Genomic DNA, 17,114 nt, shown 5'->3' with positions numbered 1-17,114 from the left:
CTTTTGCTAGAGAGCTTCAGTGTTACTACAAAACAGCGTGGGTTATTTGATTACAGCTGTGGCAGGGGGGTAAAAGCTGTGAGAGTGTCTGCGCTGCTTCTCACAGGCAGACAAGAGCCTCTTGGTAAGCATGAAAGATGTTTGCTCTCACGCTGTTTTGTGCTGCATAGCTTGCACTATAAGAGCCATGACTGTACTCTTTTATACAAAACCTTATAGTCATTCAACTTTGTGTAATTTAGAGGTGTATATCCTAAATAGGAAATATCATGGAGTGTGATACGAGCAGAAAAGTGCCATTTTAAAATCCATTCCTCTCTGGGCAGCCGTTCATCTTTATGTAGTGGATGTCCCATGTATTGATTTAAATCCATCATGTGCATGCTTGTCTGCTCACAGATCTGCCGGAGTCCGCAGTGGTAACATCCAGAGCAGCATCTGGCTCGCCCAGGAATCTGTATCAGCTTCCAGACACACACACAGACGATCTGTATCAGCCTGACGAGGGAGATGAGCTGAGCAACATGATGATGGCCAGACAAATGTCCATCAAAGAGAGGTGAGCCTGGTGTGTGGTGCTGTGCTTAAGGCTTTGATTAAGGCTAAAATGCTGTTCTACTTCATGTATGTCATGAGCTAACACTCCTTTTGGGTCAGTAGCTCAGTAAAGGATGACATTTAGACAAAAGAGGGTTCATTTTCATTTTTCATTATTTGTTTTTTATCCTTTGTAACATTAAATCATTGTAGTGCATTAAGCACACTTGTTCATCATGTCCATTTGACTTTCAACTGTACTGTCATCTGTATTGGATGAAATTGTTACATAAATCTAGTTATGTCACACAGACTAGTCCTCTTGGTTTGACACCATGCAGCCATTACGCTCCAAATTGATCGATGACATAATAGAAGTACATGTAGACTGGTGATAAAGGCTGTGCTTGTTCCAGTGTGTTTGTTGTACTTTGTCTCACTCCATCACCATCTCAGTCTTTCAGTCCTGCCCATTTTCAAAGGATTTTACAGGAGGCAGGATCTGTAACCTAGATACAGCTGGACACATGTATTCAGAGTTACTTTCATCCTGTTTTTTGCCGTTCTTGTGGAGCCCCGGGGCGGGACAGGACGTCCTCACACTGGGTCACAGAGGGGTGGTTGTTAGAGGGGCAGAGGGCACCGCCAGCAGTCTGACCCCTCCATTATGGGTCTCATCTGCACCATACTCAGAGATGAGAGCTCAATAATTAAGCCTCTGTTCTTGACTCTATACTTCAAGCTCAAAATATTGCTAAACTCCGATCATTTCTTCCTCTGAGAGACTAATTCACACTTTTACTGTATATCAGGCAGTGTTTTTCAATGGATTTTTAAAGCACTTCATGATATACTCACCAACACATTCTTAGTTTGTATGCTCTGAGCTAATGGAACCATCTCTCAATTTAGAGGTGCTTGAAGTGTTTGAATCTTTGAACATTACCTTTTAAACTTACCTACACGATTCAGCCAGGCCTTTTAATAAAAAAGGATTATACTTTTCTTTCATATCATTTTTCAAAATGTGTATTTATGTGAAAAAAATGCTTGTTCTTTGTTTTAACTTGTTTCTCTTATTTATTGCTTGTCAGTCATATGTGAAGCATATGTTAAGTTTTGTCACCCAAAAACTTCCAATATGCTTTATAAGTAACCCAGTTTTCTACAGCTCATTTTAAAGACTTAAAGGTGGGGTAGGTAAGTTTGAGAAACCGGCTCGAGATACACTTTTTGTTATATTCCATGGAATGCTCTTAACATCCCGATAGCAATGAATATCTTAAGTGCTTTGACAAAAAATCCATAAAAAAATGTCATCTGTGGAAGCCGTAGTACTGTAAAAATCACGACCAATCATTTTAGCCGGCCCGGCTAAAATAACTGAATGGCCTACCTGCCTTTCAGCCTTCCATCTGTACACATCTTATCTTGTGCCCTCATTGGTCATGTGCGCGTTCATGTGTGTTGGAGGAGGGGCTCTGTAAGGAAGTGACAGATTTTTTCCAGCTGTGTATTTTCAAATTCTAACGCACTCTAGCTGGTTTCTCCAAAATTACCTACCCCACCTTTAATGTTAAAATTCTAAATCTAAAATCAGTATTTATCATAGAACGGTTTTCCAATATGCGTCTCCTGTATTTACTCTAGCTAAAATGAATCCAAGCACATTTTGTTTCATTTTAACTGTTTAAATCTAACCCTGTCAAATACTCTTCCAGCAGTGAAACTGACTGGCATCTCTAAGTGATCTGTCTTGTTGTACATAAACTGTCACCAGTGTGTTTACCCAGAACGTAACCTTATTTCTAACCGTGGTTGCTAAATGACATGCTGTCTGCATGGAAGACAGCAAAAACTAAGCAGAGGCAAACAGTCCTGCAAATGAGACTAAACGGCACAAGGCAGCATCCCTTTTTGTTGTTGTGACAGGTTGAGTTCAAAGCTTAGAGGAAGCTAAACTGAGTTTTTAGCAAGCGAAGTCTTGTGCAAAGGGTGTCTCTCTTTATTTCATACATATTATATTGTGTTTTTACTTAAGAATCTCTGTGTGCATTTTTTCCTTATTTGTCATTAGGCCTATTAAATACAAGCTGATAATAGCAATAGTTTTGGTATATCATTATTTGTTAAGCGTTAGATGAGTAAGGTCTCTGTGTTCCAGCTGGTTGAACAGCTTCATTGACCTCATTACTATTTGCATTATTGTGATTTGTTTTTTTTAAATATTGTTTTTTCTTTTGTCAGTCTGGTCAAAACACTTCCTTCTTAAGGATATTCTTAAAATGTGTACCGTCATTTCTCCCCTAGTGAAAACTTTATTGTAACTCTATCTCTCCTACTGCTTTCTCTCCATCTCAGAGTGGCCTTGTTGAAGAAGAGTGGCGCAGATGACTGGAGGAACAGGATCAATAGGAAGCAGGATGTGATGAAGGGCGACGTGGGCGACCAGCAGGCTCAGCTCTGGGAGGAGGAGCAGAGCTACAAGAAGGTAACCACCTGACCTGCACACTCACTGGGACTAACAGACAGGCAGGCGTCTGCGGCTATTATGTCTTGTCTGTTACATCATGACTATACTCCAAATGTGTATAAAAGATGGCAAACTGTCTTGTTTAAATTACGTTGAACATTTCAGGAGCAAGTACACTTTTCAAACACGATAACTCTTGCTGGGAACAGCTTTTAACAGACACTCTATGACACTTGAATGCAGCACTAATGCAGCGCAGTGACATGCCAGTGAGGCTGCAGTAATTAGATTTGATCCAGTGTTGGAAAGCATTTCCTGTATCAGTCTCTGAAGTCTGGCTGTTGATCGGAAATAGTTTGTCAGAAGGAGGACAGCCGTTAAACAATCAGTTCAGTAGAATCCTGAAAGGGCACATGGTAATCATTTTGGATGTCTTCAAACAGAGAGGTTGTGTATTGTCCATGTCTTTCTTCTGATCTTTGTTTCTTTCCTCTATTCTGTCTCTTGTTTTTCTGCTTGGACTGTAACAAGACTTAAATTGCATGAATTTCAGTCATGGGAGTAAAATAGATACTGTTGTATCTGGATCAGTCGCACATTATTTCTTATTTCATGCTGTTTGTATTCAATGGATATTTTAGTGTACTATATTTCATTTTGTATATTCACATTTATTTTTATTTGAAAGTAGCTTTTACTGTGCATGAATGATAATACACATTTAACTATCATTAAACTCTTTGACATTTTTTTAGTGTTCCCCTTTAGTGTTCCCTCTAATATTCACATCAATATGATATGGATTTAATCTTCAAATTGGCAGATTATGATCATCCTAAGGACATCATTTCAATTCAAAAGCCTAGTTGAGGCTGTATATTAAAAAAATGTCCCCTTTTTATTTACTTAAATAGCATTGCAATTATCATGCAATGTTGAGATTTCATTGTAATTTTAATTTCTGAAGTATTTGCATATTTTCAACCATGATCATAAAATAAAAACAGTTATTTAAAATTAGGCAAAAATGGAACATTAAATGTATACATTTTTATACATTTGTGCCATTTAGATGATTGCAGCCATGATCGTCCATATAGCAGAATACATTGTTTATTTGTTACAGTTGTGATTTGAGATTATCAAGAGCACATTAGGATGAATTTGAAAGCCTAATTTTGCCCAAATTCCAAACAAATTGAGATACAAATAGAAAAGTGAAATACTTTGTGTGCTTTTAATACTGTACTTACTGTCAACAGTCTGTTGCCTCTGTTTTTCCATCTTGCCTGGCTTTAACCTTGCTTTCCACTGATCTGCATGTAACCTTTCATTCTTGTGTTCCCTCTGTCTCTGTTCGCATGTCCTTTACCTTAATAAACTTTATTTCATCCTCTGCATGTGGAGTGTTTTTCTGTGTTGGTATCCTTTGATTGTTTTTGAAGGAAGGGTTAGGGTGGGACGGTACATGGAACCTCTCTGTTTAGACATATTCAAACTGCTACCATCCACATCAGCTGCTGTTTTTGTTTCCAGCTGCTTATCAGGGTTTGTTCAGCCCGAATAACATTCAGATTTGAGGTTGTCCGTTCATCTAAGGTCAGATTCAACTGTTTTGAGCTGCCTATTTCTGATGTTTTCTACAAAGAGCATGATGTTTTCATCAAATCGGGACCATAAATGATTGCGAAGTAGAGGTCAAGGGAAAGGACGGTTAATATTGTTCATCTTGTTTTCATCCTCCCACTCATCAGGGCCAGTGAACACAATTCAATCAATTTCCTCCTTCAGATCAAAGAAGAGCCAGATTTAAGATAAGGAAGATACAAAACGAATGCCAACTAAGCAAATAGAGACTCCCATTGTTCCAAAAAGAACATGTTTTGGGTGGAATTGCCAAAATCTCGTTACACCATAAATTCCGTAGTCTTGGCGCGTTCCAACAAGTACACTTGTTAAAGGGCCTCAAAAAGGAAACTAACAGATTAGAAATTCCAATCGGTGTTTCAAAAATGTTTTATATGGGAGTTGATCTTGTAATTTGGCCGTGAAATGATTTCCCCGGAAAACAGAGCCTTTAGCAACATCCTTTTCTCTCCTGCGACTTCTTGTGTAGGACGATGAAGAAATGATGATGATCGATGAGTTTGCTGTGTCCGACCAGCTCTGGGTAAGGCCAGTGTGCAAGGCCGAAAACACACTGAACACACTGCGGTGATATTTATCAAGTGCTTTTCTATCAGATTGGGTTAGTCACAGCTTTACACTGCCTTTCCTGCTCTTGATAAATACATCCAGAGTGTGGCAAACATGTGGTGAAATTGGTAGTGGTACCTTGTGATGGTGTTTCCCTTTAGGATCAGGGTGAAGGTGTGTAACTGGTTGGTGTGCTTCTTTCATTCATGCAAGCTCGGGTTTCAGAATAATGACTGTCAGTCTCACACTGTGGATGTTTTGTCTTTGTGCCTGTTTAAATGGTGTTTGTCTCTAATCTTCCTCTAAGAATCTCTTCTCGAGATATGTTCTGTAAATGTGACCTTTGCATGATGCCTGGAGAGGGACTATAATCTCTTTCTGATATTCAAGGCCAGAACTGTTGTTGAAGTTAAATTCAAACAGCTTGCCACACTTCTGCGCTCCCGTTTCCTCTCCATGCCTGAAGCTCAAGGCTATACTGGGGTCATTTCCTCTGTAATATTTCTGTGGATATAAGAATTGTAATGCCATAAAGAAGAGTTTACATTCTAATAGTATGGATGATTTCTAGGCTGATTGCGATGTTAAGATAGACATAACATTTTAACATTTTCCTTTTAAGTGAAAAGAACACGCTGCATTATCAATATTCTTCATGTATTACATGACAGGGGTCAGGTGTACTGACAAACCCACGGAATGATTAACCCTGTGTGCTGTGAGCTGTACTGTAACAACAGACAAAGTTAGCCATTACCTTGGGATCATATAGCATCTAAGGAAATGCACACATTAGCACAAGTCTGGTGAAAACATGAGAACTAATGAGAACAAATATTGCCCTGCATCTGCTGAGTGTTTAAGAAGGTAATTGCTTGCTTGTCCACCATAACAACCTTATAACTTTATCAAATTGTCTATGATAATGTTGTATCTATAATATATTATAGGTTTACACATTGTGCTTCAAATAATTTAATTTAAATAATACAGGTAAAGTACAAAAGATTTAGCAGTCTTTTCCAGATTAAAAAACAACAAATGAACTCCAATGAAACTAAAATAAAGAGCAAATAAATGTGTAGTCACCAAGCTCTGACCAACTTAACTCTGATGTCATCACTGACATAATCAGTGGTTAGTACCGTACACCTTAACGACTGTTCTTGCAAGCATTAACCATGACTACTAAACGTATCTTCATGTGTAAAATCTGTATAATACTATTACCTGTTTCTGCGGCTATGTCTCTATAGGATCCACTCTTTCCCTCTACTTTCTCTCCTCCACCTGAGCCTCGTTTCCATACTCCTTCCCCTGATGAGTCAGCAAGCCAGGTAAAAAGCTGCATTATCTCTAGCTGCATGCATTGCTTGCCGATTAATTGTGTCGCCACCTCCCTTGCTTTGGAAACCACACACCAATTGAAAACCCCATTGTTTCCACATGCATCTTCCCTGTACAGAGTAAGGTTTCTCACATGCTGTTCAGCCATACCTGTGTGGGCATCTGACACTGAATTCCCTCACATTAAAAACCAATTCACCGACCTTGGCACCTTACGTTCAGTCACGCTCACCTTGCTCCACTTTCAAGCCACTTATCCCCGTCCCAAAGCTTTGTCACTTTGCCTATGAAGTCAGCATGGCAACCCCTTTAGCTTTAAATGTTTGTGCCAAACATGACCATTTCCGACCATCTTTTCATCCTTATCTCTAAATCCTCATCCTTTCTTACCTTCCTCATCCATCCTTTTTGGATGTGAAGACCATCAGATCTCCCAGACCCATGCAGGTGGATGCGAGGCACCCCTGGAGACGGAAGGTGACCCTGTCAAATCTGTGCTCTCATACATTCAATCTCCAAACTCCCCCTCCCAAGAAGAAGCCTTTGCACACATGCACATTTTAAAAATAAAATGTGAACCTGATGAGTAATGTAATAGAAGTCACTAAAGGATACTTTCTGCCCTTGTTCTTTTTCATTCTTAACTTAAATGTGTTTTTTGTTTAACTCATGAGTGACACTAAAACCTTTTTAACCTCTGCTACTTTGTCTTTTGTGGATATCACTCTCTGTTAAAGCAAATACAACATTTAAACACTTATTAACAATCATCCAATGCCCATATAAGATGGTTCTATTGTGTTTTTCAGTATGTATTATTTTTTGTTGAGTTTGAAAACAAACTTATAAGAAAGTTATTTATTTCAACTCAAGTACCTTAGTCGTTCCAGAACTCGAACGAAAACAAATATTGTGGATACAGTTACGTCATATACTCACAAAAGGATTTCTGGAATTCATCAAACTTCACAAACTGAAGATATATTAAAGCAAAGTACCCTCGGGTGGATGATTCCTTTAACTGCCAGTCTATCAGGAGCATTCATTCTAAAAGTTTGTATTGTAGCCGACAGTAACCCCTCCCTCCTCCTGTCTCTGATCTTAGAGAATAGCTGATTCTGAGACGGAGAGCCAGGGGAGCGATGCGCACATGTCCATCCAGGAGAGGAAGCTGCTGATGGTAGCCCAAGACGAGGCCTGGAAGATGAAAGGCCACGGAGCCGCCAACGACTCCACCCAGTTCACTGTGGCTGCACGCATGGTGAAGAAAGGTCAGAGGGAAACTGAACACACATATTTTCACTCCATTCCTTCTCCATCTCTGAGAATTGCTATGCAAACAAGGTGCACAGTTCATATCACCTGAGAGTGTTAAGTCTGCCGTTCAGTATTAGCTCTCTGCATTCCTCCAGAGAGTGGCTGCTGAGAGACGGAAGTTTTTTTAGTCTGAAACTTCCATATTAGCTTCAGGCTCAACCAGAGGGGGCAGCTGATGGCAAGTTGAATTTGTCTTTTGGGAGATTAGCAAGATTATAGCTAATGGAGTAAGTGTTCAGTGCCTTAGCCAGCTTCACAGGCACCTATAAAGTCTCTTTAGCTTTGACTGCCTTTTTAAAGTGAGTTGTTTGCTCTAGTTCTATTGTGTCCTACACATATACTGTACTACTGCTGCATATCGTTCCTTATCATGTAGAATATGACTTTAAAACACACACCTGTTGTTTTCTTTGTGAGGCCAACAACGGTTCACCACTTTGGTAACATTGCAATTTTTGTCTTAACCTATGAAGTTCAAGTGAAAAAAAATGAAATAATGTTTTTTCAGAAATTGTTCATGCCATAACATGTATAGAGCATGGATGTTCACACCTTTCTCTGCTCATACAACAGGGTTGGCTGCCCCCTCAGCCCTCCAGTCCCTAGTGACCTCCAAACCCAAGAACAGCAGCTTTGCCATCTCCAAACCACAGGAAGGTCAGTTTCTTTTCTTTTTTATTTCTTCCTAGCTTTTTTGTCATTACACCCTTGTAAACACTGGTTACCTGAGCTGGCCAGGTTCTTTAAATGGGTTATTTAAGACTGTAGAGTTGAGCTGCTTCTCCAATCCAATTTAATCTTAGCTGACATGACTTTGATTAACTGAATTGTTCTCTCGAACTTGGGTGTATTTCTCTGTTATACAATGTCAGACTCTCTGAGCTCACTGATGCTACATTTCGAGTTTGTGGAATGATTCTGGGACTCACCTCTTTCTAACACCATGTCTTTAATTGTCTTTGCTTCTTTTTCAAAAGACATGGAGGAGATGTCTGAATTTGAAGGTGTATTCCTATTTTCCTTTCTTTTTGTTAGTGTTGCCCTGAATGCAATCATCATCGTCACCAAAACCACAAACATCATCACTAATGTGGCTGGTGTTGCTGTGAGACATCTATTAGGTCATTATAGCCTAATAGAATGTAAACAATAGGACAAACTTACCATCGAGATGCATGGGTCTTAATTTGAGTAGGATTCATATTTAGCGGCTGTTTAGTGTTGTTAGAATGCCTGTGACTGATTGAGTAAAAATGCTCGGATTCTACTTCATTGTGACATATGCAACATGCAACTGTTCATGCTCAGTCATTGTTCAAAGTCAGCTTCACAGTTGGCACGTTGGCCTCTGAACAACAGAAACAGGGGCCCAATCCCAATCTTTGAACAAGCAGTTCCATCCATGTTTTTATATCCCTTTCGTGTTCCTATGAACTGTAGGTTATCTCTCAGGCCGAGTCTGCAGTAATGTGGACTAATGGAAATTGCATAAAGGGATTACAGAGTTGCCAAGAGAGCCACATGAGCCCTCATGCACTTGTTGATTTGACAATGGGTTGGCCCTATCCCCTTGTTAACCTAGCATAACCCACCTCAAAGTGGGTGAGCTGTGAGTGTGGACATTAGGATTGGGCCTCAGACTTCCTGCCTGTACAGAGATAGTCTTTGTGCTATATTCAAACAGTCAATTTATGGCTCTAACAGCTGTGTGTGTATATGTGTGTGTGGTTTGCAGAGATCAAGGCCGTCCCAGATCTGAACCTGGAGACAGACTTGAAGCTGGATAAACTGGAATCCTTCTTAGGCAAGCTCAACAGTAAAGGTCAGTCTTGTTCGGTATGCTGTCTACAAGTTCAGCATGACCTGATGTCAGACCTTTCATAAGATTCACACAATGAGATGATTTGTTGACATTATTAACATACGACCAATTATTGATTCTTCTTCTCTTCAGCATTTGGACTGCCAGAATCAACCATCACAGTCACTCAGAAGAAGGTTAAGGCAGTGATGTCCCTTGAGGATGAAACTTTTTCCAAGTTCTACCGCCAAGTAGAGGAAGTCCCCGCCAATACCAACAAGGTGGAGATATATGACGACTTTGATGCCATCTTCGGCCCCCATGTCCCAAAGTAAGCTCTCACCAACAGAGGTCATTTCTAAGTAATACCACTAACTCAATATTCATTACAACACTACTTCAACTCTGTTGACAATGCTTATCCACTGACCCCTCCGCAGACTGACGTCAGAGATGGTGCAGCACAGGCGAGCTGTGCGCCCGACACGTAACGTCCAGTCATCTAGGAACCCTCTGAAGATGCTGGCTGCCAGGCAGGACATCAGACACGAGTACACAGAGCAGAGGCTCAACATCGGCTTGCTGGAGAGCAAGAGGATGAAGACTGAAAAGAGTGAGTGGGGATAGATTAGGAGCTTGAAATGCATAAAACTACTTAGGAATACACCATGTGTTGCTTTGACTCATACTGACCTACATCTGGGTTGGAGTCAGTTTCCTGTCATTGTACAGAGCAGCGCTCAAAATCCTGACGTAGTCTGTAGCTTGTTGTGAGAGTGTTCGATGACCCACAAAGTCAATGTCATGATACTCCCATAACGTCCTCCTTCACCTCCTCTGACAGCAATACAAACACTTGTGTATGGAGTGTTCTATATCAGTTGCTGTCATATAAAGACCAGGCTTACAAGGTCATGTAGCTGTTGTCTCATCTGTGTATAGCAGCACAAATGTAATGATTTAATGTTGTACTGTTTTTTGTTATGTTTCTGTGAGTCTCATGTCCCCTCTCTGCTCTTGTTGTGTCCACTACAGTGAATAAGAACTCTGGTTTCTCTGAGGTGGCTCTGGCTGGACTGGCCAGCAAGGAGAACTTCAGCAGTGTCAACCTGCGCAGCGTCAACATCTCTGAGCAGATGTCCAACAACAGCGCCGTGCCTTACAAGAAGCTCATGCTCTTACAGGTCAAAGGTCAGTAGCACCAAAAGACAGCTCCAAACAAATACAGACTGCTGCATCTGCATCTCAAACAGGCCATCACCTGATGATGGCACTATAAAATATCTAGTGAATTCTCATTAGGCAACTAGAGCTACACAACTATCATTAGGTTAGCTTGGAGCTTAATTCAATCCAATACATTCAAAATGATTATTGTTTGCTTTTAACTTCCACAACAAGGTTTCTAATAGGGTAACTTACAAGGTCTTGTTTTAAGAGGGCACATACACATGTTGTGCAAAATAATACCTCAGTCTTCCATTGAAAGCCCCATCCTTACAAAAGTAAATTGAGGTCAGCCTCCTTGAACAGAAAGGCTAAAAGATGCAACATGGTTACTATGCTAACAAGCCAGCCAATCAGAAAGGGTTCCAAAACATCTGTCTACCTTTTCCCAATCTTTTAAATGAGGTTGTATATTTTGTTAGACATAGGAATATATTGGCAGTGAGGCAATGGTGAAGCACCTTTACCTAAGTTACATTAAGTTGTCACGAGTATAGAAGGACAAATAGCTACTGCATTACACAAAGCTTTGGAGGATGCCTCCTTTCGAGAGGATATCTAAAATAGGATACATAAGTTGGTCTATTTTGGTGTCGTTACTCCTCCTTTATACGTCTGTTGGTGACAGCTGTTGCTCTAAATCATTCTCCTTAAGTCACCTCAAACTATCCAGGGATGATCCTCTTCCAAAAACCCCACTGTGTGTAATCCGGAACAAATCCACCACATGGGGGGTATCACTTTGTTGGGAAGTTAGCTACCTGCTTAAGAAAAGCATCTGATGGAAACACCTGAATAGCCAATGGGATTGATTGTCAATGAGACAAATGTATGATATAATGTAGATTGCAAACCGTGGGTCCTTGACAAGGTGGACACGTGTACATACATGTTCAGGGTCAAATGGTGATGGCTGGCATGTTGTTGCCCCAACACCTTGTATGATAATGCAGGCATGCTGACAGTGATATTCAGAGCTGTCACTGATAGCCGCCTGTTCCTGCGTTGTTTTTTCCTGCCTATGTAACTCCAGGCCGACGGCACGTCCAGACCAGGCTGGTGGAGCCCAGAGCGTCCTCCCTGAACAGCGGAGATTGTTTCCTACTCATCACACCTCACCACTGCTTCATCTGGACTGGAGAGTTTGCCAACGTCATAGAGAAGAACAAGGTGGGTCCTGCTTTTGAGGGATGCAAAATAACAAAAGCAAAAATAGCTAGATTGAGACTTAAGTTTCAATAAACACAAGCAGAGCAAGGGTGTAATCTGGGTAGGCCTTCACGTGCAGGATGTAAACACAGCCTTGGGAGGAAGCAATGGTGGCACAGCGCAACAGGAAGTGTGTGCTGACAGAAAGGAAATGTGTGTGTCTGAGGGTTGTTGTAGGAAATGGACACAAAACAAAGCTTACAGTAGAGTGTTCTGATGACCTGTGATTGGCTCAACAGAGCACTGACCTCAATTGGACACAAAGGAAAGCTCTGAGTCATGGCCCTCATTATTTATGAGGGGTTGTTTGAATTTAGGTCATTGAAGTTTGCAACCTCTTGTTCCTGAGTAATGAACTTGAACTTTTCCCCTCAAAGTCATGGGGTTGTGTCCTCCATAAAATGCATAGATTTATGTACCTCACATTTTATGGTGTGTCTGACTTTGAAAGCACAGAAACCCTGTGTTTTTGATATAACAGAATACGTTAGTTTAAAGTAATACAAGTGTTCTCTGTCATTCTTTCAGGCTTCAGAGTTGTCAAACTTCATCCAGAGAAAGAGAGATTTAGGTTGCAGAGCTAATTATGTCCAGGTCATCGAGGAGTGCGTCAGCACAAACAGCCATACTGCCAAGGATTTCTGGAAGATTCTGGGAGGGCAGTCCAATTATCAGTGTAAGACATTAGGACTGGCATAAAGCACACTTTGAGAAACTAGATTCTGTAGCAATGCAAACTAATGGCCTGGTCTTTCTTCTTGCAGCTGCTGGGACGCCAGATGAAGACGAGCTGTACGAGAGTGCCGTTGTTGAGACAAACTGTATCTATCGCCTGATGGATGACAAACTGGTCCCAGATGATGACTTTTGGGCCAAAGTGCCTCGCTGTTCCCTGCTGAACCCAAAGGAGGTCAGACAACCTGACTCAAATCTAAATGTATCTTTTATATGTTGCGCTGTAAATAAGCCACTATGTGTAGGGTTCAAATGTTTAGTAGTTTAGTGCCATCCAGTGGTAATATAAGAAATTACACCTTTTTTTGTTTCTGTGCTTCTATGCAGGTCTTGGTGTTTGACTTTGGCAGTGAGATGTACATATGGCATGGAAAGGAAGTGACGCTGGCACAGAGGAAGGTGGCCTTCCAGCTGGCGAAGCACCTCTGGAACGGCACGTTCGACTACACAAACTGTGACATCAACCCGCTCGACCCGGGAGAGTGCAACACACTTATACCTAAGTACGGAAACAGAATTATAGAACAAGAGTGTGTTTACATAAACTTAAAGTAAGAAAAACATGTCACAAAATGACTGCTAATACTAGAACAGAAAATAGAGAATAGTCAGTTGAAGTACTAGTATTTTTGTCACTAACGAACTGAATCCTGTTTACCTGCAGGAAAGGCCAGGGCCGCCCTGACTGGGCCGTGTTCGGCAGACTGACTCAACACAATGAAACCACCCTTTTCAAAGAGAAGTTCCTTGACTGGAGCGACTCCAGGAAAACACCAAGCCCGACAAGAAACAACGACCACAACGCCGACCAAAAGGTATCCAAAAGTACTTCAGTATTATGAAAGTCTTATTACTAGGATAACATGCCACAGAGAGAAAAATATAATATATCATTCTTAGCTCCATACTTCATGTTGATCTTTACCCCAGGAGCAGTCTGCCTCTGATCAGCGCCGCGCGTACGACGCCTCTCTGATGCTGCCTCTGCTCCAGGCGCCCGTCTCCACCAAACTGGACGGGTTCAGTGTGGGGCGTGGCTATGGCCTGGTGGAGGCAGAGGAGTGGAGGAGCTACGAGGTCAACACGCTGGCGGTGGAGGTGTGGCACATCCTGGAGTTCGACTACAGCCGCCTACCGCTCCAGAGCATCGGCCAGTTTCACGAGGGCGACACATACGTAATGAAGTGGAAGTACATGGTCAGCACTGCAGGTTAGGATCTTAAATTGTTACATATGCACAACCACTTATACAGTCTCAGGTAGTCTCTTTCCAAACTTCGGAGAAAAACATCTTTAGGCTGAATATGCTACTAATAAAATCATGCACTCTTCAAAAGCCGCAACGCTAGATGACCCCATTCTTTTATGTTTGTTGCTGTATCTCTCCCGTTGCTGTAGATATAATATAGACAGGTCTTCTCTATTTACAGTCATTCCATGATGTTGTTGAAATGCCTCTCCTATAATGAGTATGCAACATATAAAACTCCTGAGAGAAATGTTCCAATGTGTGAGATTATCCAGTTTGAATTACAGTATCAATAACTTCCTTATAATATCTTGTTCATCACAAAAGCACATTTTTCAGATATTATGCTCGAAATGTATCTTTAACTGTAACTTTAGTCCAAATAAATAAATGTGTGTAAACTGAGTTATTTAGGCCAAAACCATCGGTAAAGTTTATTATAATACGTATGCAGCATTTTCTTTTGCCAGGGCTGTAGTCAGTTATTAGTCAGACAATCTAACAAACTCTTCTCATCAGTTGGGAGGAGACAGAAACCGGATCAGCAGAAGACGGCGGGGGCCGGAAAGGAGAAGTGCTGCTACTTCTTCTGGCAGGGCCGCAACTCCACCGTCAGCGAGAAAGGAACCTCGGCACTGATGACGGTGGAGCTGGACGAGGAACGGGGAGCACAGGTACAAAAAAAGAGAGCAGATAACAAGTCTCTTTTCTTTGTCTGTCAATGTTTTTCACATTTAACTGCATCAGCTTGACTCCCTTCTCATTTCCTTTTTCTCCAGGTTCAGGTGCAGCAGGGTAAGGAGCCTCCGTGTTTCCTGCAGTGCTTCAAAGGAGGGATGGTCGTCCACTCGGGGAGGAGAGAAGAAGAGGAAAACTCACAGAGTAAGCCCGCATAACCGCTTCAAGATAGTCATTCATCATCAAGACTAACACACGGTTTGCTCTCTGCCGCTATTCCATCATTTTGGAATAGGCCTAATAAGCAAATTGTGTATTTAGAGGTCCATATTTTCTGAATTATACATGATCTCCAACCATTCTAAATGGAAAAGACTCACAATGGCTGTTTAGAACTGAGTTAACACTAATGATTGCTTCGGTAGCAGTCATAAATTCATCATCTGCCCATAATGAGTGTCTCGTATGTATGAGAACTCTGCTGTAGCTTAGGGAGAAATTGGATTACAAGTATAGAAACAACCCTGAGGGATAAACACTCGCACAGAAACTCTTTATTTCCCACACCTCAAATAACTGAGTTGCCTCCATGTACATAATAAGCTAAATGCCCTCATGTATCCTTATTTCTCACCTCTCACTCTGCCCCTGTTCCTCCCAGGTGACTGGCGTCTGTACACTGTGCGCGGGGAGGCGGAGGTGGAGGGCCACCTGCTGGAGGTGGCCTGTCACTGCAGCAGCCTGCGCTCCAGGGTCTCCATGGTGATGCTGAGTGTTAGCCAAGCCCTCATCTACCTGTGGCACGGCTGCAAGTCTCAGACACACTCAAAGGAGGTGGCACGTACCGCCGCCAACAAAATGAAAGAAAAGTGAGTGGAATTTGGTTTGGTATAGTATTCAATCAGCACTACTCAAAGTGATACCAGAGGTCAAATTCAAACTTCTGTTTTACTGGACTTTGACTGCCAACAAATAATCAAAGCAGTTTCCTGAAACTTCTTTTGATCATCTTGTAAATCCATTTCTGATGTTTTGACACTTTTGCTCTTGTGCAGCTGTCCTCTGGAAACAGGCCTCCACAGCAGCAGCAAAGTGACCATACGGGAATGTGAAGAGGGAGCGGAGCCCACGGGATTCTGGGAAGCCCTCGGCAGGAGGGACAGGAAAGCATACGACTGCATGCTGCAAGGTAAGGGGATCAAAGTACATGAAACCCAATGAGTGATTTTCAACTTGTTTTTCTTTACTGTAAATACCTATGGATGGTGTAATGAAATGTTTATGTGTGTGTGGTTGACCTTTGACCCCCAGACCCTGGGAGGTTTAACTTCTCTCCGCGTCTGTACCAGCTGAGCAGCAGCTCAGGGGAGTTTGCAGCTGTGGAGTTCATTTACCCTGCCAGAGACCCCAAGCTGGTCAACTCTATGCCTTTCCTGCAGGAGGACCTCTATTCAGACTCTCAGCCAGGTACACATCAATGCACATGTGAAGATAAACACTTTTTATTTACTGGATGCTTTTTATATTCAAAGTTGATTTACAAAACAACAAAGCTTCAGCTATTTCTCAATCTAAGTCATTTTACTAAATAATCAGCACTAAAGCCCAATTCAACTGGATTTGTTTTAATCAAATCCACTTCTGAGAGTTAGGAGATTTGATAAGAATGTATCTGTGGATATTTATTTATTTGATAAATTAACAGATCATCAATTTTATTTATTTTTAAACTCTTGAATTTGGATTATAAAATAATTGTGACTGATATATTTCCTGAGAGAAACATTTTCCTATAAAAATAAGCTTATCAATGTTTAGAAATCACCTAAAACATATCGTCGGCATGTCCTTGCTGGACATTTTGTTGCATATAATAAATGAATATCAGCCTTTTTACGTAAAAGTGAGAAAGTGTGTGCAGCTAAGACTCGTTGCTATATCAGGAATATCAATCCATCAATGTGTGCTGAAGACATTCATGTTGATTGATGCTATATGTGTGTTTTTCCCCAATAGGACAAGCAAGTAAACCAAAACAGGATTTTTTCTTTTTATGTAACCTGAACCTAAAAACTCTCTGTTAGTCCTCATCTTGTTTTCATTCTGGATTTTCAGCCTTGTTCCTGGTGGACAATCACCATGAAGTGTACCTGTGGCAGGGCTGGTGGCCTCAGGACAGTGAAAGCACCGGCTCAGCCCGAATCCGCTGGGACTCTGACAGGAAGTGTGCCATGGAGACGGTGCTGCAGTACTGCAGAGGTATACACTTCTATTATTAGACACATCAAACAACTTAAAACAATTTCTTGTCGTGTATAGTGCAACATTTAGCTCCTTCTCTCAGC

At 41.4% G+C, this 17,114-nt stretch overlaps 2 protein-coding genes across 20 annotated transcripts in view; both read left to right on the top strand.

The window, feature by feature from the left end:
- The window catches only part of zeb1b (zinc finger E-box binding homeobox 1b), a gene marked incomplete at its 5' end in the record, with an annotated part of 240,925 nt that overhangs the window by 68,158 nt on the left and 155,653 nt on the right, over positions 1 to 17,114 (top strand). The window lies entirely within an intron of this gene.
- svila (supervillin a) overlaps positions 1 to 17,114 on the top strand; it is a 56,293-nt gene that overhangs the window by 36,552 nt on the left and 2,627 nt on the right. For 11 of the 19 annotated variants that reach the window (XM_010779680.1, XM_010779670.1, XM_010779679.1 and 8 more), the window contains 24 exons: positions 400 to 559; positions 2,899 to 3,028; positions 5,127 to 5,180; positions 6,463 to 6,543; positions 6,974 to 7,030; positions 7,659 to 7,824; positions 8,444 to 8,527; positions 8,848 to 8,874; positions 9,606 to 9,692; positions 9,825 to 10,002; positions 10,112 to 10,284; positions 10,707 to 10,862; positions 11,932 to 12,068; positions 12,636 to 12,783; positions 12,872 to 13,017; positions 13,170 to 13,345; positions 13,507 to 13,657; positions 13,773 to 14,052; positions 14,611 to 14,765; positions 14,871 to 14,973; positions 15,431 to 15,638; positions 15,825 to 15,958; positions 16,081 to 16,236; positions 16,885 to 17,028. In XM_010779680.1, the coding sequence (XP_010777982.1) occupies positions 400 to 559; positions 2,899 to 3,028; positions 5,127 to 5,180; positions 6,463 to 6,543; positions 6,974 to 7,030; positions 7,659 to 7,824; positions 8,444 to 8,527; positions 8,848 to 8,874; positions 9,606 to 9,692; positions 9,825 to 10,002; positions 10,112 to 10,284; positions 10,707 to 10,862; positions 11,932 to 12,068; positions 12,636 to 12,783; positions 12,872 to 13,017; positions 13,170 to 13,345; positions 13,507 to 13,657; positions 13,773 to 14,052; positions 14,611 to 14,765; positions 14,871 to 14,973; positions 15,431 to 15,638; positions 15,825 to 15,958; positions 16,081 to 16,236; positions 16,885 to 17,028 (3,291 nt within the window). The remainder of the gene's footprint in view (positions 1 to 399; positions 560 to 2,898; positions 3,029 to 5,126; positions 5,181 to 6,462; positions 6,544 to 6,973; positions 7,031 to 7,658; positions 7,825 to 8,443; positions 8,528 to 8,847; positions 8,875 to 9,605; positions 9,693 to 9,824; positions 10,003 to 10,111; positions 10,285 to 10,706; positions 10,863 to 11,931; positions 12,069 to 12,635; positions 12,784 to 12,871; positions 13,018 to 13,169; positions 13,346 to 13,506; positions 13,658 to 13,772; positions 14,053 to 14,610; positions 14,766 to 14,870; positions 14,974 to 15,430; positions 15,639 to 15,824; positions 15,959 to 16,080; positions 16,237 to 16,884; positions 17,029 to 17,114) is intronic. The other 8 variants (XM_010779668.1, XM_010779682.1, XM_010779683.1 and 5 more) reach the window with 5 other exon arrangements.

Source organism: Notothenia coriiceps, unplaced genomic scaffold, assembly GCF_000735185.1.
Source record: "Notothenia coriiceps isolate Sejong01 unplaced genomic scaffold, NC01 NC01_scaffold00020484, whole genome shotgun sequence".
Taxonomy (NCBI): domain Eukaryota; kingdom Metazoa; phylum Chordata; class Actinopteri; order Perciformes; family Nototheniidae; genus Notothenia; species Notothenia coriiceps.
Note: the sequence above shows the minus strand (reverse complement) of the source record. Positions and strands in the feature narration are given on the sequence as shown.